Raw genomic sequence first — 22,301 nt, forward strand, 5'->3', positions numbered from 1 at the left:
GGTGGGCCAGTTTTGGCCCTCGGGCTGCATGTTTGACAACTGTGATCTATGTGATCGTAACATTATTACCACCTGTCTAATATTGTGTAGGCTCCCCTTTTTCCACCAGACCTCTGAAGGTCTGCTGTGGTATCTGGACCAAGATGGTAGCAGCAGATCCCTGAAGTCCTGGAAGTAGAGAAGTGGACCTCCATGGATCAGATTTATGTCCAACACCTCCCACAGATGATGAATGGTCCTTAGATTGGGATGTCCTTCTTTAGTCCATTTTTGGTCGGTACTAACCACTGCAGACCAGAAACACCCAACAAGACCTGCAGTTGTGGAGATGCTCTGACCCAGGCCTCACTGTTACAAATATGGACCTGGTCAAAGTCACTCAGTTCCTTATGTTGATCATTTTGCGGCTTCAGTGACTGTTCACTTGCTGCCTAATATATTCAACCAAGTGAAAAGTACCATTGTAATGTAATAACCAATATTATTCCTACTTCTCCTGTCAGTGGTCGGAATGTTATGGCTGATTGTGTAGCCTGTAATTTGGTCGGTTTGTAGTTTTTTTGTAATATTGTGGTATAAGAGGAAGAGTGGACTATTGACCTTGTTGGAGATCTGCTCTCTCTTTTGATACTACTTACTTCTTGATATCAAGCTTCAGCGCTTCAGTGCTAAGAGGGAATCATGTTTATTTGCTGAAATAGGTGCATCTCTTGAAGCAGGAAGACCATTACAGCTCTCTTCTGGATGACCCAGATCCACTCAGGGTGAATCCCCTTTAAACAGGAGGAGAGACTCTTCAAGTCCAGGAGATGCTGACAGCATCACGCCGAGTTCCCGGCCAGACGGAACAGACTGAATGGAGATTAGCTGCCTCTACAATATGAGACGCAGACAGGCGGCACAGCATCAAAGAGAGCGAGGTAGATGCAAGGTCATCTTCATCTGCAGAAGTTGACATCGCAGTAGTGCTGGTTCTCAGCTGGTGAAAAAGAGGCCAAGTGGTGTCAAGATGTTTGATATTATGTCAGTATGCATATTTGTAGCTGTGTAAATGAGAGTAGGCAAGCTCTGTTAGGGGTAAAGTCTCTTGGAACAAAATTATATGCAGGAAAATAGAAGAAAATGAGCTGGAAAAGAGACCGACACAGCATGTAACGTCATTTCACTTCACGTCAACTTGATAGGCTCAGTCCAGTGTTGAACGCACTTTTATTGTTTAGGTGTCAAATGTAACAGTGTCACCATCCAGAGAGGGAATAAAGAGTAAATGGTCACATAAAAAAATATAAAATCAACAATGAAAATGGTTACACGGGAAAAGTCTGGTTCCCGTGGCAACATAGATGTACAGTTGAAACAGTGTCCAAATCCAGACGTGTATGTGTTTTGCTTTGCACATTTCCACAGCCTATATTAATCTCAAACAATAAAAGTCCTTTTTTGTTTACTAGCCATGCATACAGTTGACAAATCCACGTGTTGAGTCAGTGTCTTCGTAGGAGCTGGCACTTTTCGATACAAAATATTTACACTACCATTAATTATTCTTATTATCATTGCCATCGTCGTTTCTATTTGTTACTATGGATTTGAATACTCTGAGCACATACAGAATGGGATCAGGACTTCAAAACTCTTGCGCACCCCATTTGATGCTGATACCGGAGAAGAAACAAACAAACAAACAAAAAAAAATTTGACAAATGTTGGCATCTTCACTTTATGTCTCCTATTCCTGAAACGAACAGAGACATGGTTGGTAGAGATATTCAAACACTGAAAGATGAACTTTTTGTACCATCAGGATGAAGCAGTTAGTTATATTACTACGCAGCAATCGGCTGTCAGAGTCTTCCACAAAGGAAAACGAAACATCACACGGTATGTGAAAGACTCCGCTATGTTTGCTATTATATCTCAAAGTGAGAAAATAGGAAGATGACTGCACCAATGTTTCAAGAAAGACACTGACTTATCCACCATTTTCTCCCCATTCCATTAAACTGAAAAACAAACAACAAATGAAGGTGCTTTCAGGTCACCTTTTTGGTTCAGCCCTGTGATGAGTAGAAAAAACCTCCCAACAACCACTTCACATAAGCTGCGAAAAAGCATCTACATAAATACTCATCAGTTTAAAAAAAAAAAAAAAAAAAAAAAAAACATCCCCCAAAAAACTGCTCTTGGGTTTGTGTAGAATAGCTACTGCAACTGAGTCATGGTTTCATATGCATCTGGATGCTCTGTGTTGAACCTGGAATAATAACAAAAACCAGAAAAAAAAAAGCATTTTGTAAGAACATGATTACCTTGTTAGACCGAAGAACAACCTAAGCAGTAAAGATCCTGATTTGTGATTTCTCGCTGATGACTACTCCAGGTTTTTCCCCACAACTTAAAAAAGAACATAAAACGAAGCAACAAAAGAGAGTAACATAAGGCGAGGGCACGTTCCTTTTCGTCGTTTTGTCAATTTCTGTTGCGGCAAATTCCTGGCATTTCTCATTCAAAACGTATTCATTACTCACATGTCATTAATCATTGTGTCACTGCAGATTTTATGCTCCATAGAGTTAAAATCCATCGCGTTCAACCATGAATTTATCTTCCATTTAATTGGCATGTGCATGTGTGTGTGCGTGTCTAAGAGTGTATCTCTCTGCTGCGAGTCCAAGTAACCTCCTCTAAGTGGACTTTGTTTTTTGCCCGGCCTGTTCCTGGAGGCCCTGGGGCTATTGTATATTACAAGAGGAGCAGCAGGGGTCATCCTTGTCTGGCTGGGCGGCGTAGTCCATCTGCCGAACTATCTCAGCGAACAGTTCATCTACCATGGTTTTGCTCTTGGCTGAAGTCTCCATAAAAGGGCAGCCCCACTCCTCTGCCAGGGCCTGACCTTCGCTGGATGAAACCTCCCTCTCGCTTTCCAGGTCCACCTTGTTCCCGACCAGGATCACAGGGACCTTCTCGTACCTGGGAGCAGACACAGACCACATGGGCTTATCAGAGACACATGCATACAGATGAGTGTGCAGAGGGTTTTTGTTGCAGAGACAGTCGACACGAACTGATGCTAAACTGTTTTGCCCTTGTTTTTTGACTGTAGGAAGCTCTACACCAGGGGTCTCCAAAATGTGGCCCACCAAAGGTTCCAATCTGGCCCGTGGGATGAATTTGCAAAGTGCAAAAATTCCACAGTCAAGGCTGTGGAACTCATTTTAGTTCAGGTTCCACATACAGACCAATATGATCTACAGCAGGGGTGTCAAACTCATTTTAGTTCAGGGGCCACATTCAGCCCAATTTCATCTCAAGTGGGTCAGACCAGTAAAATAAAAACAGTGAAAAAAGTAAAATTATATTATGATCAGGTTTACATCTACAAAGTTACCTTAAAAATCTGAATAACATGAACAACTTGAATTGTCCTAAAAAAAACAAGTATAATTTTAGTTTATCAGTTTATCATTTACACATGTGTGTTACAATCACACAAAACATTCAGTAACAGACAGAATATTGGTAAAATTGCATTTACTTTTCTTAAGACATTTCCGTTTGTTCATATTTGTTCAGGTTATTCACATTTTTTTTGTAAAAGTATCGTTTGGTAATGTGAACATTTTCATGTAATTTTACTTTTTTGCACCCAAAAAAACAAAGAGAAAATTTGGGGATGTCCTTATTTATAGGTTATTATGATAATATTTTACTGGTCTGATCCACTTGAAATCTAATTGTATAACTGTAACTGTAATTGGACTGTATGTGTCTGTATGTGGATTCTGAAATAAAATGATTTTGACACCGTTGATTGTTAATATCTTCAGTGTAATGTTTGCATTTCACAAATTCATCCCATGGGCCGGATTGGACCCTTTGGTGGGCCGAATTTGGCCCCCGGGCCACATGTTTGACACCTGTGATCTACAGTAAAATAATAGCATAATAACCTACAAAAAATAATAACTCCATATTTTCTTCTTGGTTTAATGTGAAAAAAAAAAGTTACATTATGTCTATAAATAATGGCAACTTCAAATTTTTGTCTTTGTTTTAGTGCAAAAAATAACATTAAATTATGAAAATATTTACATTTACAAACTATCTTGTAACAATAAAATGTGAATAACCTGAACAAATATGAACAACCTGAAATGTCTAAAGAAAATTAAGCACAATTTTAACAATTTTCTGCCTTTTGCTAAGTATTTAGTGTCTTTGTGGTTCGGTTCCATAATGTACATGTATAAATGATAACCTGAGGCATAATACTGATAAAATTGCACTTATTTTTCTTAAGAAATTTCAGTTTTTTCAGGTTATTCAAATCTTTGTTTGGATTGTTCATAAAAGTAAGTATTTTCATAAATTAATGTTTTTTTTTTTGCACTAAAACAAAGATAAAAATTTGCAGTTGTCATTATTTACAGGTTATTATGCTTTTATTTTACTGGTCCGGCCTACTTTAGATCAAATCGGGCTGAATGTGGCCCCTGAAAGAAAATGAGTTTGAGACCCCTGCTCTACACTATGTTAAATCCTCCTGGTTTGGTTTTCTCACTTCTCAAAACTGTCAACAGAAATGCAGACTGGATTACTAATAGCACCTTTAATTTACTATTCAGCTATTTTTTAACCATAATCCCCCATTAAGTACACACCACGTCTCTCTGTACTCCATTGTTAACTAGAGGTGTAAGAAAATATCGGTTCTGCAATATATCACTATATTTCATTTCACAATACTGTATTGATATTAAAAAGTACTGTATCGATATTTTTAGGTATTCATTCAAATGCAGATATTATGGAGGTTCATTTTTGGTTTTCTTTTTTTGTTTATATTTTATTTATTATTATTTAACACTATTATTAAACAATGTTAATTCCTTTGTTGGGAATGCACAAAAATAATGTTATGATGTTAGTTATGAACTAATAGAACATGAATATTTGAACAGGATCTTAAACTGTAATGTCTGTAAAACATAATTTAAGTTTTAACACAGGAAAGTTTTGCGATATAGCATTAGATCCTGTTCTGATCAAATAAAAACGTGTTTGGTATTTGTGCATATTTCTGATGTAATTCAGTTCTTCAAGGAAATAATCATTTAAAAAAAGAAACAAACAAAAAATTGCCTTTTTAACTGTATCATGATATATCGTGATCCTAGTATTGTGATTTGTATCGTATCGCCAGATTCTTGCCAATACACACCCCTAGATATGAATGATATGAGTAAAAATGTAACATCTGCAGGTGAAAAGATTGAAAAACCGTCAAAAGTCACACACAGCTGCAGCATAATCTTCACTAGTAGTAAGCAAAACATTGCCTTTTTAACAGTATCATGATATATGGTGATCCTAGTATTGTGTCACCAGATTCTTGCCAATACACACACCCCTATTGTTAAATGGCCATCAAAACAGACTCACCATAACATTTACTGATTTATATTCATTTGGGTTTGTCCTTGTCCTACCTGTGTCATCTACTACAAACCACAGTCATCATAAGTCCTTACAATGAAAATACCAGTGGTAAAATCTGTCATCGGTCAATCATCTTTTCAATACACAGCACTGAAAGATGGTAATGAGCTTCAACTGTCACTGAAACTGGACAATTTTATTCCAGTTTCTGCTTTTAACACAAGTATTTTGGACATTTTAACACACACATGCTGCTGCTTTGAGTAAACCATGACTAACATACTGCTGCTTTCATGTCTTATATGTTTTTTACTTGTAGTTTTTGCGCTTGTGCTTTTCGTCATGTCATTGTTATGTTGTTATGACTGTATGTCCTGTCTTCTGAAAGATTATAATGAGCTTCAAATATCACTGAAACTGGGCAATTTTATTCCAGTTTCTGCTTTTAACACAAGTATTATGGACATTTTAATACACACATGCTGCTGCTTTGAGTAAACCATGACTAACATACTGCTGCATTCATGTCTTTTATATCTTTTTTACTTGTAGTTTTTTAAACTTGTGAGTTTTGTCATGTTATTGTTATGTTGTTATGACAGTATGTTCTGTCTTCTGCAAGGTCATTACTGTAAATAAGAATGTTTTCCTAATGACTTACCTGGTTAAATAAAGGTTACATGAATACTTTTTTTTTTTTTTTTTAAGTATCCAGTGGCTGTATCTGGGAGTTCCACATGACCATAGTGGTGCATTTACAACCTCTATGACTTTTATACTCTAACAATATTGTGGCCTTCTGAGCACACTAAGGCTATGTTCAAACAGCGGGTCTTAATGCACAATTTGGATTTGTTTGTGTGCTTGTTCATATTACACATTAAATGCGACTTAAATCAGTTTAAAGTATGAACTGAATGCAACCCTGAAGTGACCCACATGTGCAAAAGAGGTCTTGACGTAATACATGACCACGCAGGCATTCACTGTGAAGTAACACTCCTGGGATGCAGAATTGTGACGTTTGTCGCATTTCAATGACGTAAAGGTCGGATAAATGTAGAGCTGCAACCGATTAATCGACTCAAAGTGATCCAAAAAAATCATTCAACCACAATTCACCTGAATCAAAGCTTTGTTTCCTTCATTTCTCTGCTGTTAAACATTGGTTCCACTGTTGTGTTTCACACGGAAGCTTATTGTGATGCACAAAGAAGCTTCAGTTCAGGAAAACTGCAATAGAATATCTCCCTTCAATCAATTTGAGTCGATTAATCGAATCGGGAATTTTTGCTTTGGCTTCAAGCACCTAGTCGATTAATCAGTTGCAGCTCCAGATAAATGTGACCTGGCCATTCAGTCTGAAGTCGCATTGCAAAATATCAGATACGTATTGGATTTAGGACCACATATGAAAGTGGCCTGGGTCAGATTTAAAAAAAAAAACAAAAACAAAAACAGATTTGTGCAGTTCAAACTGTCTTTAACAGATCGGATACAGGTCATATATGGGCAAAAAAAAACAATCGGATTTGGGACACATTTGCCTGCAGTCTGAACATAGCCTAAGGCATCTAATAAATGGGTTATCTGTTCATGTACAAACCCTTACTGGTAAAACTTAGAGATATCTCCGCTCAATGCTCAACACCTGTAAAAACAGCTGTAACTGTCTGTCTAGAAATGTTATCATCCCATTCATTCCTAAAGCCTGCACCTCCTTTGGCCGTCTGAAACCAATCATAACAAAAGCTAAAACCAAAAACACTCATCATGTTATAATCTTTCAAAAACTTATTTCAGTCACTAGTCCATGATGATCACACACGTCCTTAATTGTTACCCAGGTTTAGCAGTGTTGAATGTATTGTGTTTTGTGATATTTTTTTTTATTACATTTTGCATGAGAGTGCATTGATTTATACAAAACTGTTTTGTGTTTTATATCTGACTGCTGTCTCTTAGCCAGATCTCAACTGACCTACCTGGTTAAATAAAGTTTTGTTTTTTTTTTTAATTAAAAGGTAAATAAATAAATAAATAAATACATAAATAACCTTTTATTGCTCTGCTTAGGTAGGTCTGTTCAATTCTGTTTCGAGGGATTTTTGGTCTACACCCAATAGTAATGCCCCTTGTAAATAAAAAATGAACTGAGAGGTTTTGCATCATTCAATAGGCTGTTATTCGTACCGAAACTAACAAGTAGTAGCTACTGTTAATGCAGATAACATGTCAAAGACGACATTACACTCACACACAAAATATGTAGGTCAAACACAAGGTTAAACAGCACAATACCTGGAGGAAAATATAAGTTTAACAGTGTTACTTTAAAGAACCATGACACGCAAATAGGGCTGTGACTACCTAGGATGCATAAATTTTGGAAACAAAATTCAAAATAACAATTTGATCAATAGCTGTTTTATTTGCCATTATTCATTCCAGCAAAGTGAATTTGAGCACAAATCCAATCATGCAAATTTATTAAATATGTTTAATATAACACAACAGATAAATATCTGCTATTGCCTTCAGTGAAATATCATTGTATTTGATGTCAGTCTGCAAGGCCAATACTGATCTATACTAATGTTTACTTGATACATCTGTACACCTATGATTAGCCATTATTTTCATTATCAATAAAACAGTTTTCTTGAGTAGGTCATTTATTGTTTTATCCATGAAATGCTAAAAACTGAGAAATGGTGTGGTCACAGCTCTTCATTTGACAACTAACAGACCATAACCCAAATATATTTCTTTGACTCTCCTATTAAAAAAAGAGCGGAACCACTAACATACGCTCTATCAGAAAACCACTGTATTCTAAACCCAAAAATCAACCATGTGGGTTTACAGAGGAAGTTGAAGCTAAAATGTCAGCCTCTTAACAATACTAACAAGGTGCATTTGAAAGGTCTTTCCATTCCGCTGAACGCGAAGCTCAACATTTTTTGTGCCAATTTAAGAGACACATCTGTTTCACAGGGTGAAAAATGCAGGTTTGTTGTGGGTGGAAGGCCAGAGCGGAGAGAAAAATGTGTGTTTTTAAAAATCTCCTGTTGTGTATCTGAGGGCTACCTTGCCCAAAATTTGTGTACACACGGTCTTAGACTGTAGGAGGAGGCTAAAAACACATATGCTTTTCTTAGAAAGAGCCAGGATAAGACTTTCATGCTGTGTGGCAACAGTGCAAAACCACTGAACCTCCATGCCGCCCACCCTGCTGAATATAAGCACCGTGTCTAAAGGCTGACCCGGGAGAAAACAGGAAATGAGTGGCAGAGCTTTGACCCTTGAGGGTAGGAAGTGGACACGATCCTTGTTCCTGGAGCCTAACATGTCACTGTGGAACTACTTAGTGGACAGCCATTAGATTAAATAGGCTAAACTGGACTATAATTATTAAAAAAGAGCAGGTCCGAGGCAGTTACACCGATATAATCTCTGTAATCAGTTGTGATGCAAGGAGACACACTGGGCCTCGGAGGCATTTTGTACACATCAAAAGACATAAAAAAGATCACAAACATCACAGGGAGAGAAGATCACAGTTAGTAGCATCCACGGGTAAACAACAGGTTGCCATTTCTTTCATCTCTATGTGGATTTGGGGTGGGAAAGTGAACACTCTCCATCTGCTGGACTCACTGCTTAAATGTCTCAGTGCGGTCTGATCGAGTATAACGCGACTCAGACACCCAGTAACATCAATAGGTTTTCCAAACGTTGCCCTCGCTCTATGAAATATACATGCTGCTATATTATTTATAGAAAAAAAATCATCTTCATCCTTGATTGCTATGGTAACAGGTACACAAGGAAATGACTAATACTGAAGAGACGCCGCCAGTGCAGGGCCAGCAACTGTAATACTTTTCCAAGATGAGCGGGGTGAGCGTCTCTCAGAGGCCGGGGCCTGCAGGTTCCACCGTTAAATAAGCTTAAAGTTGCTGAGAATAGAGAGACGACTTTGATCTGGCTCATGAATACATTACCTAGAGTGAACTTTAATCCCAACTATCCCAGGATTGACCCACCAGCCGAAAGGAAGTACCGGGACCTTAAGAGGCAATCTACGAGGTCGGACAGAAACCAAAAAAGTGATAATGTTCTATGAGCTCCGAGGCAACTTCTGCGAGAAACGACAGCTTCTTCTTCTGCTGTATAACGTCCAGGTCCCATTCACCGTATCCCTCAATAAACACAGCAAGGTCATGATTTTCTGGAGAACTATTCTGGGCCACATCTTATTTGTAGGTAGGCAGTTCTTACTTTGAACCTAGAATTCCCCTTTCTGAGTTCACTGAAAAACCCTAGACATAGTTGCGGGTGTGAGAATTAAAGGCAGAACCTTTACTTTTATGGCTGCACCCTTTTAGCAGAGGCCATATGGAGTTGAGTGCTCAGCTGGGGAAAATGGTGCCATTTGGGAGTATCTCTTCCTTTTTTAGGGCTGTGGTTGTGGTTCACATCTTCTACTCCTTGCATGTGGCAGGTAAATAATACAGTATATTATCTACTATCATATACTGGAATCACTCAACTGCCTTAAAGGTGGGGTGTGCAATGTTTTCCTGGAGCATTTTTTTTATATTGCTTAAAATCCCCTTCACACCCCGATTACAACCAATTAATTAAATGCTCAAACACAAAACTAAAAAAAATCTAGTCACCTGTGGAATGGACAGGACTGAAAAAAACACCATCCAATCATTTTAAGCGCCCAATCGAAATGATTGAACAGTGATATGTCTATCAAACTCAACTGCCATTTGTCCCTCCCCCCTCTGTGCGTACCACTCTTCGTGCATGAATCGTGCGCTCTCAGAGGTTTGGAGAACTTGTTCAGGAAACGAAGTCAGAGCCAGAGCTTGGCTATATTAGCTATATTAGGATGGAAAGTTTGTCGGCAAACTGTTTTGTCACTAACATACATCACTAGGAAATGTAACGTTAGTCAGATAGGTCTGAACTGGGGCTGTTCTGTAAGAGCGGGGGTGTTGGAGGAGACTGAATGAGATATGCATGGATTGAGGACGGAGCCGGGGCTGGAGCTGGAGCCGGAGTCAAGGCCGGAGCCTGGCAAATTGTTGCTGTGCAGGGCTCGTGAATCCTTGGAAACAAGGATTACGTGTGCATGTACTCTGGAGGCGTGGCTTCAGAGGGATGTCTGAAGAAAGGGGTTTAGACTTCTGAATTGAGTATTTTCAAAATGTAGCTTGCTTGAACCGTTTTTCTAAGATCCCCACCTTTAAATGTTAATAGCTGTAGAAAAAGTAGCACCTTCAGAAGTATGTACATGAACTCAAAAATGATTTAAATCTCTAAAATGTGAAATAAAAGCAAATTATCATTATTCTAAATTATACCACAGTAATTGCTACTGGTTATAATCATTGTTATGGTCGTATCTGTTGTGTGGAATTAAAGAAAAATGTGTTTTAATTCCAGATAAGACCTCATAAGATAGAAATAGCCAAACCACTGATCATTATAAAACTGAATCTTCTGCTGCTGCAGTAACTCGATATAAATCAGTCTTATAGTCAAGGCTCAACTTGAATTGTGTAGCTCATTTTGGCCTCATCATAACAGGAATGCAGCACAAAGACCGCACAAAAAGAGTGTCTATATATAGTCATAATAACAGAGGAGGAAACCGGCAATCCCAGGAGGTGTGAGATGGTGGCTGCCACGGATACCGAGGCTCTGAGGGCCTCAGTATTAAGGGTGTCAGCCACAAATCTGGCCCCAACAGTGGCTGATGCAAGGAGGCAGAGGCTGTCCGTAACACAGACCACATACAGAGCAGCTGAGACAAAAGCCTCAAAAGACAAATGAAGCCCCAGTCTGGAGCGTCGGTGCTGTAGCACAAACATGTCACCCTTTAGCCCTCAGCTTGTAAGCCTGACGGCACCTGCACTCCTGCACTCCGACTGCAAACACCCACTCCAGCTCACCCAGACACACCTTATCTATAATGCATGATGCATCAGCTCATACAGGCTTTGCTGACGGACGGTGGGACTCGTGGGATAAAAGTCTCTGGATTTGGCTTTGGTCAACATAGCCAAGATGAGGAGGAGAAAAAAATAAGGCATTTGTGAGGAGGGTCCTCAACTCACTCCATTGAGCTGAGTCAGAAAGAGGCCATGAACTCCTCTCTCTGGCACAGCATCATGGAAAAGAGAGATTTCATTAAGAATAGATTTCTAGTGTGCCTTTGCAAAGTCCCTGAAAAGCATAAAAATAGTTTAAATAGACAATATCAGGGACTCAGGAGTCTTTTAGAGTCTCTAAAGCCTGTAAAAATGAATTCTCTCTGTCCTTACCAATCTGATTCTATTCGCAGATGATACAGACACTGGCCAAGAAGTGTAAGAATGGAAAAAATAAAGTAGCGTTGTACAGTTTTAGCAGACTGTACAGACAAGCCGTCCTCTGACCTGATGTATCATTCCAATAATACAGCTCACGAGCAGCTGCTTGGTGGTAATTATGATGTCTGAGACAAATTCCTCATGCAAAGTACCAAACCAAAGTGCCACTGCATGGAGGATCTACTGAAAACATAAATAAAACTTTCACTGGATTGTTATTCCAGTATAAAATTAAAAGTCAACAGCAACTTTGCACAACAATGTTTGGTGGTGAATAATATCAGTGTGAATTAATACATGACCTTTGCATAGTTAGATAGTGGATTGACTTTGACTTGTCTGTCAATTTTTAAAATTACTTTTTCAAGCTATTAAAATATTTAAGCAATTTAGTTCTCGATAACTTGTTCTTCTACTGTGTTTAGTACTATTTGTCTGTCTGAAGGAATACACAAAAAAACTATTGATTTTCATGAAACTCGGTGGAACAGCAGGACGTGAGACAAGGACAATCTAATTAAATTTTGGAGCAGATCCATAATAAGGTGAAGAGGTTGGAATTGTTCTTAATGTCTGTAAGTGGAGAGCCTTAGGGAACAGTTAAAATAAACTTATAAGACCTATATTGGGATGGTAACAATCAGATAAACTAATCAACAAAAATGAAGGAAACATAGGTTGTAAATTATGGTTTGTGGTTTGATGATATTGTGGAACAAAAAAAGGCCTTGGCAGAGGTCTGTGATCTATGAGGGCGATTCAACTTCCTTTTTTCTTCGCTGTTATCCATAGCGAAACCTTTAAAAGTCCTCCTCAGTGTGTGATGGGCTTTACTAAACAGGTCAAAACCATCTGTCTTCTTGTGATCTGGTTTATATATATATAAGTGGACTTCATATTCCGGTTTGAAGCATCATGTGGGTTTTGTAATAGAACAGTCAATGTAACAAATAATAAATCACACTCTGACTATGTAGTGAATGCTTTAAGATGCAGCCCAGTTACATAACTTTCTAAAATATGGAAATGCACAGTATATTATGTTTGCTCTATCACTGCTTTAGTAATAGCTTAGGAGGAAAAAAAAATGCATATTTACTCTGTTGTGAAGAAACTGCTCATAAAGCACAACTGCCTATCAGTTGAGAAACATCCTGGCTCCCTGAGGGTTTGCAGTCTCCTTTCGAGGAGGTGCAGTCATTTGGTGGGGGATGTCGACTGAAGCTGGAAACTAGCGGTGCACAGTTAATCGAATTGCAATCCCAATAGCAATAGCATGGATTCAGTGACACTTAACAGAGAGTTTGTAAGAAAAATGCAAAATGAAAGTGAATACACTGAGTTTTTTCTATTTTCTTTAATACTAGATTATGTCTGTATGAATTGGAAAAAACATTAAAAAAAATCAAAACAATTAGCTATCTATGCATTGCAATAGAAATGTGTTTATTGTCCACTATAATTGTGTTTTTGCCTAAATGTAGCTACAGCCCTACTGTCAGCAGAATGACACACAGAAGGTGCACTGGTTGATTTATTCTGTCTGTGTATATGCATAAATATATAAAATATATTTAAATATATTAATGCATTCTGCAAGTGAGAAAAATCCTATAATAGATATACTTAGTTCAAGGATTAGGTCTATCAGCCTGGATGAAAACCTTGAAAACAGCCACTCCACTTCGATGTAAAATACAGTTTGACATCTGACCTAAAATCGTGAACTCATCGTCTGCCCTAACAATCCTTTCTTCAGTCTGGACCTTGTGTTTAAAAGGATTACACAATGAAACCCACATCACTGTCAGAGGAGACGCCATGGATGATGCAAGCAGAGACGGACATGATCATCAGTCTGCTTCAGTCTGGTCAGAACATCAGAGCTGGATCCAGAAGGTTGAACGTCCGTCATTCTACTATTATATAAAACAAAATAATATAGTAAATAATGTACTTAAATGACTTGTGTGACACTACGGCTCAACACTGATTTAACTACAGGTGAGCAGAGTCGGATGCTCTCAGCCAGATGACCAATTTATAGACAGAACTCAGAGCTATTGCTGAAATGCTGAAATAAAAATGAAATGGTGCGATAAAGACAAAAAGTAAAGCTTAAATGTGCAATTTTTTTAAACACTGATTTCATTTTACAGACATGAATCATGTAAAATTGAGGGCCTGAGTCACATGTTGAAAACTGACATTATATAACATTTTTTAAAAATGTGAATAATCTGAAGGAATAATTAAACCAGAAATAATTGTTTGTACATGGTTTAATTATTTTAATGGAAATTTAAAGATATTTTACAATCGACAATAGAATATGTGTACAAAGATGGAACATATATTATTTGATTAAAAACTTTACGTGTGACTCAATCTAGCTGAAATAGCTTGTAATGTAAATAATATTAAATTCAGTATAATTATCTATATCATAAAACTGCAGGGTCTCAGAGTGTCTGTGTGTGTGTATCTGCACAGTTCTGAGAAATTAAGACATTTTTAACTGGACAATTTGGTACCTACAGTTGAAGAATAGTCCCATCTCTACATTAAATATCTTGGCAAGTTGATAGGATCAATATTTTGAGAGATATTAGTAATTCTGGAATACAATAGCCTTACAATCACGTTGCTATGCCCATGATGGTTGATGGGAAGTGCAGTACCACACTGCATCATGGGAAATGAAGTTAAAAACAGGAACAACGCATTTACGAACTTCAGTCCCTAGATATTGGTATAAATATGACTTGTGGTTCCCCATGGGTCAACCTGCTAGTACCTATAATATATTTATGCTAATATAAGACTTAGACTTTACCAGAATTTGAAAAAACATAAACTTTATGTTTGTTTCTAATTAGGGAAGTAAAATATTTCAATGGGAAGTTATTTTCTCACACTGCATTCACTATTGCAGTAACCCAGTGCATACTTGTGGTATTTATAATAATAATAATAAACTATAATATCAGTTTTGTTAATGAGCTGATTATGAATGAATAATGTGGAATAATTTGTTCAATATTAATGTCAGCTACAAATCACCTAAAAAAAGCTCATTTTGCCTTGATTCGATGAGCTGTGCTGAGTCTTTAACACATAAATTGGAAAGTCATGTCAGCAGTTAAGTAATCAGGGCTGAACTTTAGCTCAGATCTTTTGCCCAGATTTCACAACAAACAACGACACAGATGAAAAGGATCTTTCTGGGAAAATTGGGAAACTGCTGCTTCTGGTGAGGATCCTTTCAACCAGCTGGCACATGAACAATGCCTGGGATAACTCTACAGTTTGTAAAAAGTATTGCAGCGTTGTAGCAAGTAAGGGGAGTAGAATGCAGTCTGAATTACAAACATGCAGGAAAAGCTGAGTTCGAGTGAGTTTAGCAGGAAACACTTATATCGGCACAACAACCGTAAAGTAGTGGTGGCCTCTTTTACCCTTATCTCCAACATTACCTTGCTGTTTAAATGCTCTGTTAAGCCACTGATCACAACACATTCCCTTGTGCACAGTTAACTGAAACTGATGTGAGGAGTGACGAGGTCCCCAGCGGACACAAACAGGCCGGAGTGTAATCGTGTGCACCCGTGGCCTCTGCGCTAAAGCCTGACGGTGCCACTAACATTACCCACTGATAGATGCTGACAGAGTTCAAAGTGAGAGCAACACACAGCGGCGCCTCTGACCTGAGCGAACGCCGATATGCTCGTGACAGGTCGCCGATGTATTTGGCAGCGAAGAGGGACAGACAGGAAAAGAAGCTTAGACAACAGCATAATGCACAGGACTCTAGGGTTTTACTAAACAAATCACTACAAATACACTACTTATCGGCATCCTTGAGGCACTTCCAGTTAGATTTTTCAACCTTTTTATGCCAGAATGATAGAGTTAACAGTGTTCCTACATTTCCCAGAATGCCAATCGACTCAGAACATGCCTGAACTTGTTGCATTTCAGCTGTGAGTCTGGAGAGGATTTTTCAGCTGTGGAAAAAAAGCAATATGTTAAGAGTGTTTTTGAATTTGGATCTGATAAAAGAGTATTATTTGTACAAAGCAGCTATTTTTTTTTTCTATATAAAAAGATTATTCATGGTTTGTTTTGCTCCAGTGCAAAAAGGTGAACCTAGAAACTAGCCCGCGGCCCCTTTCATTCAGAGGTGCCAACATCTGACTGGGTATTGCTCAGACGTAATGAACCTAATCACAGAAGAACAGGAGTTCATACAGTGAGGGCCATAAGTATTTGGACAGTGACACAAATGCTGCAATTTCACACACAAAATGGAAGGACTATGCTTGAAATAGTTGTAATACCTAAACTGTTAAATGCAATATTTTTTAACCCCTTGATTTAAAGTTGAAAGTCCACACTTCCACCATACACTACAAACAAAAAGTTAAGGATATTTCTTTTTTGTGTGTGTGTCTTTTTTTTTTTGTCATTTTTGCCATTTGTAAATAAAACTATCTCTGGTCATTAAAAAAAATGTTCAATTCAATTCACACTCAAAAAGTGGTAACACTTTATAATAAGTACACACTATGAAGCATTAGTTAAGCATTAACAAATACTGAATTCATCATTTATAAAGCATATTACGCTTTAGTATATGGTTTATAAGCACAGTTATAATGTTTTACTCATCATTAATATGCTCATCTACAATGTGCTTAATGATTGTATTTTCACACTTTATAAATTATGGATTCAGCATTTAAAAATTTAGTATTGCATCACTTACAAACAAGTTATGATGTGCATTTATGCTTACACATACAGTATTCAGACATGTACTAATGGTTAGTGAATATATTAGTGGGTATTTTACACTAACTCACAAATTTCTTTTCCAATAGATGTCTTATAAACAGTTATTAATACAGGAATCCATTATTTCAGGTAGTTATAAAGCACTTACTACTCATTAATTAAGTATATGGTGTGAGCTCATCTAATGTGCGCACTATCTATGACATATAAAGCATTTACAAATGAGATTTAAAGGTTGGCAATACTTAAAGACTCACAAAAGTCTCAGTTATTCTAACAAAGGAAAGACACAACACATGGGATTATTATTAGTAAAAGCATTATAACTGTGTTTATCAACCATATACTAATGAGTATTCATGTCAGAAATGTTTTATAAATGATGAATTCAGTATTTGTTAATGCTTAACTAATGCTTCATAGTGTGTACTTATTATAAAGTGTTACCCAAAAAACTAAAAAGCGCTGTGCAAGAATCCCAACTGAAAAAAAAAAAAAGCGCAAAAATTAAAAATATCCTTAACATTTTGTTTGTAGTGTATGTTGTTTTATTTCTAATCCATTGTGGTGGTGTACAGATGCAACATTAATACATTTGTGACACTGTCCAAATACTTATGCACCTGACTGTATAATGTAAATATTAAGTTTTAGATAAGTATATGACATTTTTTCATATTTAGCACAATGAGGTTCTCAATCAAACATATATCTTTGACTATAAGATATAATAAATAACTACCGCATCTAATTTTATATAAGCCACGAGGGACATTTTTACCTTCAGAGTCTCATTTCAAGAGAAACTGTGAAGCATCTGTTGCATTCTCACCTTCTGAAATCACAGTGAAAGAAGGATGTCAAATTTTGTCACATGTGTTTCCTGCACCGGTCTTTGACAAATACACGTGTTAAGATGCCATAAATAATCTACAGTCATTTCATTTGGTTTCCATGTCCGTCAGGAATGATGGTCTTTCCACTTGCGTAGGAGTGTTTTGAATTCACCACGCCAACTTCAAGAACAAAGAACCTCTCAAGAAAAGCAACACATACTGCTGTGACAGCTGCCAGAACCTCTCAGAAAAAGAAAAACAGTGTGGAGGTTTAAAAAGCATCCATACAAACTTGTTTCGGTTCATTTCAACCTCAGCCATATTGAAAGTTGAAACTGAATAACAGAGGAAAACACACTATTTTGACTTACATTTGAAAGAAACTGAGAACAATAGAATATGGGTCAAAGCTTATTAATCTATCTAATTAAGTCTATCCATGACCTGACATTGTCAAAGTACGCTGCTAAATCTCCAACGTGAACTCACACAGACATATCGAGCTCGGAAATGAACCGCTATGTGGGAAAGGTATGTGAAATGTGGTGTTTTTGCTACTGAAATTACATCTGCTGTGACATTAGAGAACAGCACCCAAGACTGTGATGGGTGTGAAATCACATAACAGCCTGGCTAGATCTGCTGTGTGAGCACGCATGTATGAATTTACATATAAACACACGCATGCACATACACACACATACACCTATCAACCCATAGACAAACACTGTGGACTGAACATACCTCTCCCCAGTCTCAACTCATATGGGGGAAACATGTTGACCTCATTCTTTCATGCGGAGCCACAGATTTATAGGAATGTTTATAAGGTACTTTAAAAAAAAAAAAAAAAGAGTCTAAATCCAGTTAGGTGAAAAACACTACACACAACTGGCAAACAAGGAAAAGCAAGATTTTAACAAAGACTTATTCTGATGTGACAGAAACGCCACTTAGTGATTATGTGAAGTAATTAGCTTCATTAATAAACAACACAACTGTACTGTAAGATGCACAGTCTAAAATCTAACTACACCGGTCAATGGCCTCGTCTCTCAGGAGATTACCAGACTATTGAACACACAATGACTGTAACACATTCACCGACACCAATAATGGCTGATGAACACACACAGTTATAGTACAGTGCAGTGCATACTGGCCGCACGCAGGAAACAATCACCTTCGATTCAACCAATAGCATCTGTGCCATTGTCTGTTTGTGCTGTTTTAATAGCATCATAAAACGTCACCAGCTGGATGTACAGTACCATATATTTGCACAGTACAATAACCTACAGCAGAGAAACACCAGTAACAGAGCGGCACAGCTACACAGCCTCAGCTAACCTCTGCTATGTATCAATCAGCAGCCGGTGACCTCATATCTCCATCGTCTCAGACATCAGACAATCTCGCATTTTCAGCTGCTCTTCCTAAAGATCTCGTGCAGTGTATTAATTAAAAACATGGCTCCTCTTATGCAGAAGCTTCCCTCACGCTCTTGTGTTTTCCCCCCCATAGTTATTTAAGCTCTGCTTCCTTGAAGCTCTCCGCAGAGCCACTGTTGCACTGAATCCTGGGTATCCCCGGCTGGTTGTTTCACAGAGGTTGCAGCATCCGGCTCAGTGGACATAACAGGAGCATGGCAGCTTACAGACAGTAGGACTATCTACCATGTTGTGACTGGAGGACAGGATGGGGGTACCACTGAAGCCCTGTTTGTGTGTCATTCCCCAAGACAGACTAAGTCACAGGTGTCAAACATGTGGCCCGGGGGCCAAAACCAGCCCGCCAAAGGTTCCAATCTGGCCCACGGAATGAATTTGCAAAGTGCAAGTTAGGGCATCAAACTCAAAAATAGTATCATAATAATCTATAAATAATGACAACACCAATTTTTTTCTCTTTGATTTAGTGTAAAAAACATTAAATTATGAAAATGTTTACATTAACAAACTATCCTTTAACAATAAAATGTAAATAACCTGAACAAATATGAACAACCTGAAATGTCTAGAGAAAATTAAGTGCAATTTTAACAATGTTTCACCTGTTACTAAATTTTTCGTGCTTTTGTCGATCTGATCTGTATTGTATATGTATAAATGATAAGTTGAGGCATAATATTGATAAAATTGTACTTATATTTCTTAACGAATTTCATTTTTTTCAGGTTATTCACATCCTTTTTGTTTGGATAGTTTGTAAACGTCAATACTGGCATAACTGAATGTCATTTTTTGCACTAAAACAATTTGGAGTTGTTATTATTTATTGGCTATGATGCTATTATTGTACTGGTCCGGCCCACTTCAGATCAAATTGAGCTGAATGTGGCCCCCGGAAGAAAATGAGTTTGACACCCCTGGACTAAGAGCATATCAGCATAGACCAGGGGTGTCAAACATACGGCCCGGGGGCCAAAACCGGCCCACCAAAGGGTCCAATCCGGCCCGCGGGATGAATTAGTGAAATACAAAAATTACACTGAAGGTATTAACAGTCAAGAATTCCATCTAAAGTGGGTCAGACCGGTAAAATACTATCATAATAACGTATAAATAATGACAAACACATATTTTTTCTCTTTTTTTTAGTGTAAAAAAAGTAAAATTACACAAAAATGTTAACATTTACAGACTAGCATTTTACAAAAAATGTGAAAAACCTGAACAAATATGAACAACCTGAAATGTCTTAAGAGATTCAAGAGTAATTTTACCAATATTCTGTCTGTTATTAAATGTTTTGTGTATTTGTAGATCCGCTGTGATCTGTACATTGTAATGAACATGTAAAAATGAGAAGAATAAATTGTTAAAATTGCACTTTTTTTCTTAATAAATTTCATTTTGGTCACGGTTCATGTTCTTCCATATTTTTTTTAAAAGATAGTTTGTAGACGTAGAAATTTTGATAATATCATCTTACTTTTTTCACTCTAAAACATAGAAATTAGACACAAATTTTGGAATTGATATTATTTTTGTATTATTATGTTATTATTTTAATGATCCGGCCCACTTCAGGTCATATTGGGCTTTATGTGGCCCCTGAACTAACATGAGTTTGACACCATTCACTCCAGCTGCCCTGCAAGGACATCTAGACCTGGGACACTAAAATAGAACAGGCATGTGCTGTAGTCTACCCTGAACATCTACAGCATCTCCATTCATGCACAGTTCTCAGACCAGGCCTAATATGCTCATCCTGAAACTACAGGGCCTCTCACACCAACCTAGGACTGAAGAATAATCCCAAATATCCATGCGTAAAAACCTGGACATCATTCTTTTTTCTTTTTTTTTTCTGCGCATTATTTCACCAACCTTTTCACTCTTATGATCTGATCCCTCATCGGCTTTATGTCCTGGAAGCTTTGCTGGTTGACAAGGCTGTAGACCAGTATGAATCCTTGGCCGTTTTTGATGTACAGGTCCCGCATGGAGGCGAACTGCTCGGTGCCGGCGGTGTCAAGGATCTCCAGGACCGAAGGCGAGGAGTCCACTTCGATCTCCTTTCGGTAAAAATCCTCTATGGTTGGATCGTACTTCTCAATGAACGTCCCGGTAACAAACTGCACAGTGAGAGCGGATTTCCCGACCCCACCGCTGCCCAGGACCACCACTTTATACTCGCGCATTGTGGATTTTTAAATCAAGTCGTTAAGGTATCAAATCTCCGCGCGTCATTGAAATGAACTCAAAACGTTCCCGCACGTATCACATTCACCATTCGTGTCCCATTTTGAGCGGTTTGTCAATAATACAGAGTCTTGCTGGCCGCTTTTTTGCTCAGCTATGGCAGAGCACAAAGACTCGGTGCCCCAAGATGGATTTCATTGTAGAAATTCCCCCATGCAGGCCAGACACTGACAGCTAGACGGACATCCAAAGGACTGCAAGTGTCCCAAATGTGCACACAGAGGAAGAAAAGATCAGCCGATGGTTGAGGTTTTCATCTGCCTTAGCTCACCCCTGTCTATGCATCAGAAAAAAACAAACTTGCTCCATCGAGGACACTGGAAAACGCTGGGTTAGCCCCTAGTATGAACTGCAGGCGCAATCTGACAATCCGAAGGCCGCCTCGGAAAAACAGCTCCAACTCAAACTACCTCGACACTTCCGAACACAACTTGCGTCTCTTTGTTTCACCATCACCATCTCTGCCATGTCTCCGTCTCTCCCTCGCTCTCCAATGCAATCCTAGCCGCCATACTCTCGGGTGGAGACCCACGGCCGCTGCGTAACCAGCCGGTCCCCACTCGGCTCCCGTACCGAGGCAAGGAAAAAAAAAAAAAAAAAAAAAAAAAAAAAAAGCGCACGGATCCTCCTTCCGTTCAGACGGATGCGCAAACAGCCCAATAGCTGCGTCCGCTCCACGAAAACCTCAGCAGAGCTTGAATGGAAGCCGCTCCGAAGCAGCCAGTCAAATCCTGCGCTTACATTTCCGTTCATGTGTTAAAATTCCCATCATTCGGTTGCCCCAGTGACATCCACAGAGAAAGCGACCAATCAGAGAGCCGACTTCAGTATGTGTATCCAAGAGGAGGAAAATGCACCGGATGCTGTTGCTATGGTAACGCTGCATTTCGTTGCCGCCGTCCAAATTTTTTTTTAGAATGCTCCATAAAAGCTGCTTACCCGTGTAAACTCTACAAATAGAACATTATTGATCTCTACCAGCGCAGCCTACATAACAAAGACATAACACCTGTGAGCTGCTGAGAATCACAACAGTCTGTGTCATTTCAGGGGATGACTACAGCAGAATACCTGCTAAATACTCACAAATTAACCCTCCGGTATCTGAATGCGCCTTTTAGGCACAC

At 38.3% G+C, this 22,301-nt stretch overlaps 1 protein-coding gene across 1 annotated transcript; it reads right to left on the reverse strand.

Moving 5' to 3' along the window:
• Positions 1 to 1,190: 1,190 nt before the first annotated feature.
• rap2aa (RAP2A, member of RAS oncogene family a) lies at positions 1,191 to 21,747 on the reverse strand. Its single transcript, XM_030124037.1, has 2 exons — positions 20,800 to 21,747; positions 1,191 to 2,970 (listed from the first exon to the last, which is right to left on the reverse strand). The coding sequence occupies exons 1-2, from the start codon at positions 21,111 to 21,113 to the stop codon at positions 2,733 to 2,735; spliced, it is 552 nt and encodes a 183-aa protein (XP_029979897.1). The 5' UTR covers positions 21,114 to 21,747; the 3' UTR covers positions 1,191 to 2,732.
• Between the last annotated feature and the right edge of the window lie 554 nt (positions 21,748 to 22,301).

Source organism: Sphaeramia orbicularis, chromosome 21 (assembly GCF_902148855.1).
Source record: "Sphaeramia orbicularis chromosome 21, fSphaOr1.1, whole genome shotgun sequence".
NCBI lineage: Eukaryota > Metazoa > Chordata > Actinopteri > Kurtiformes > Apogonidae > Sphaeramia > Sphaeramia orbicularis.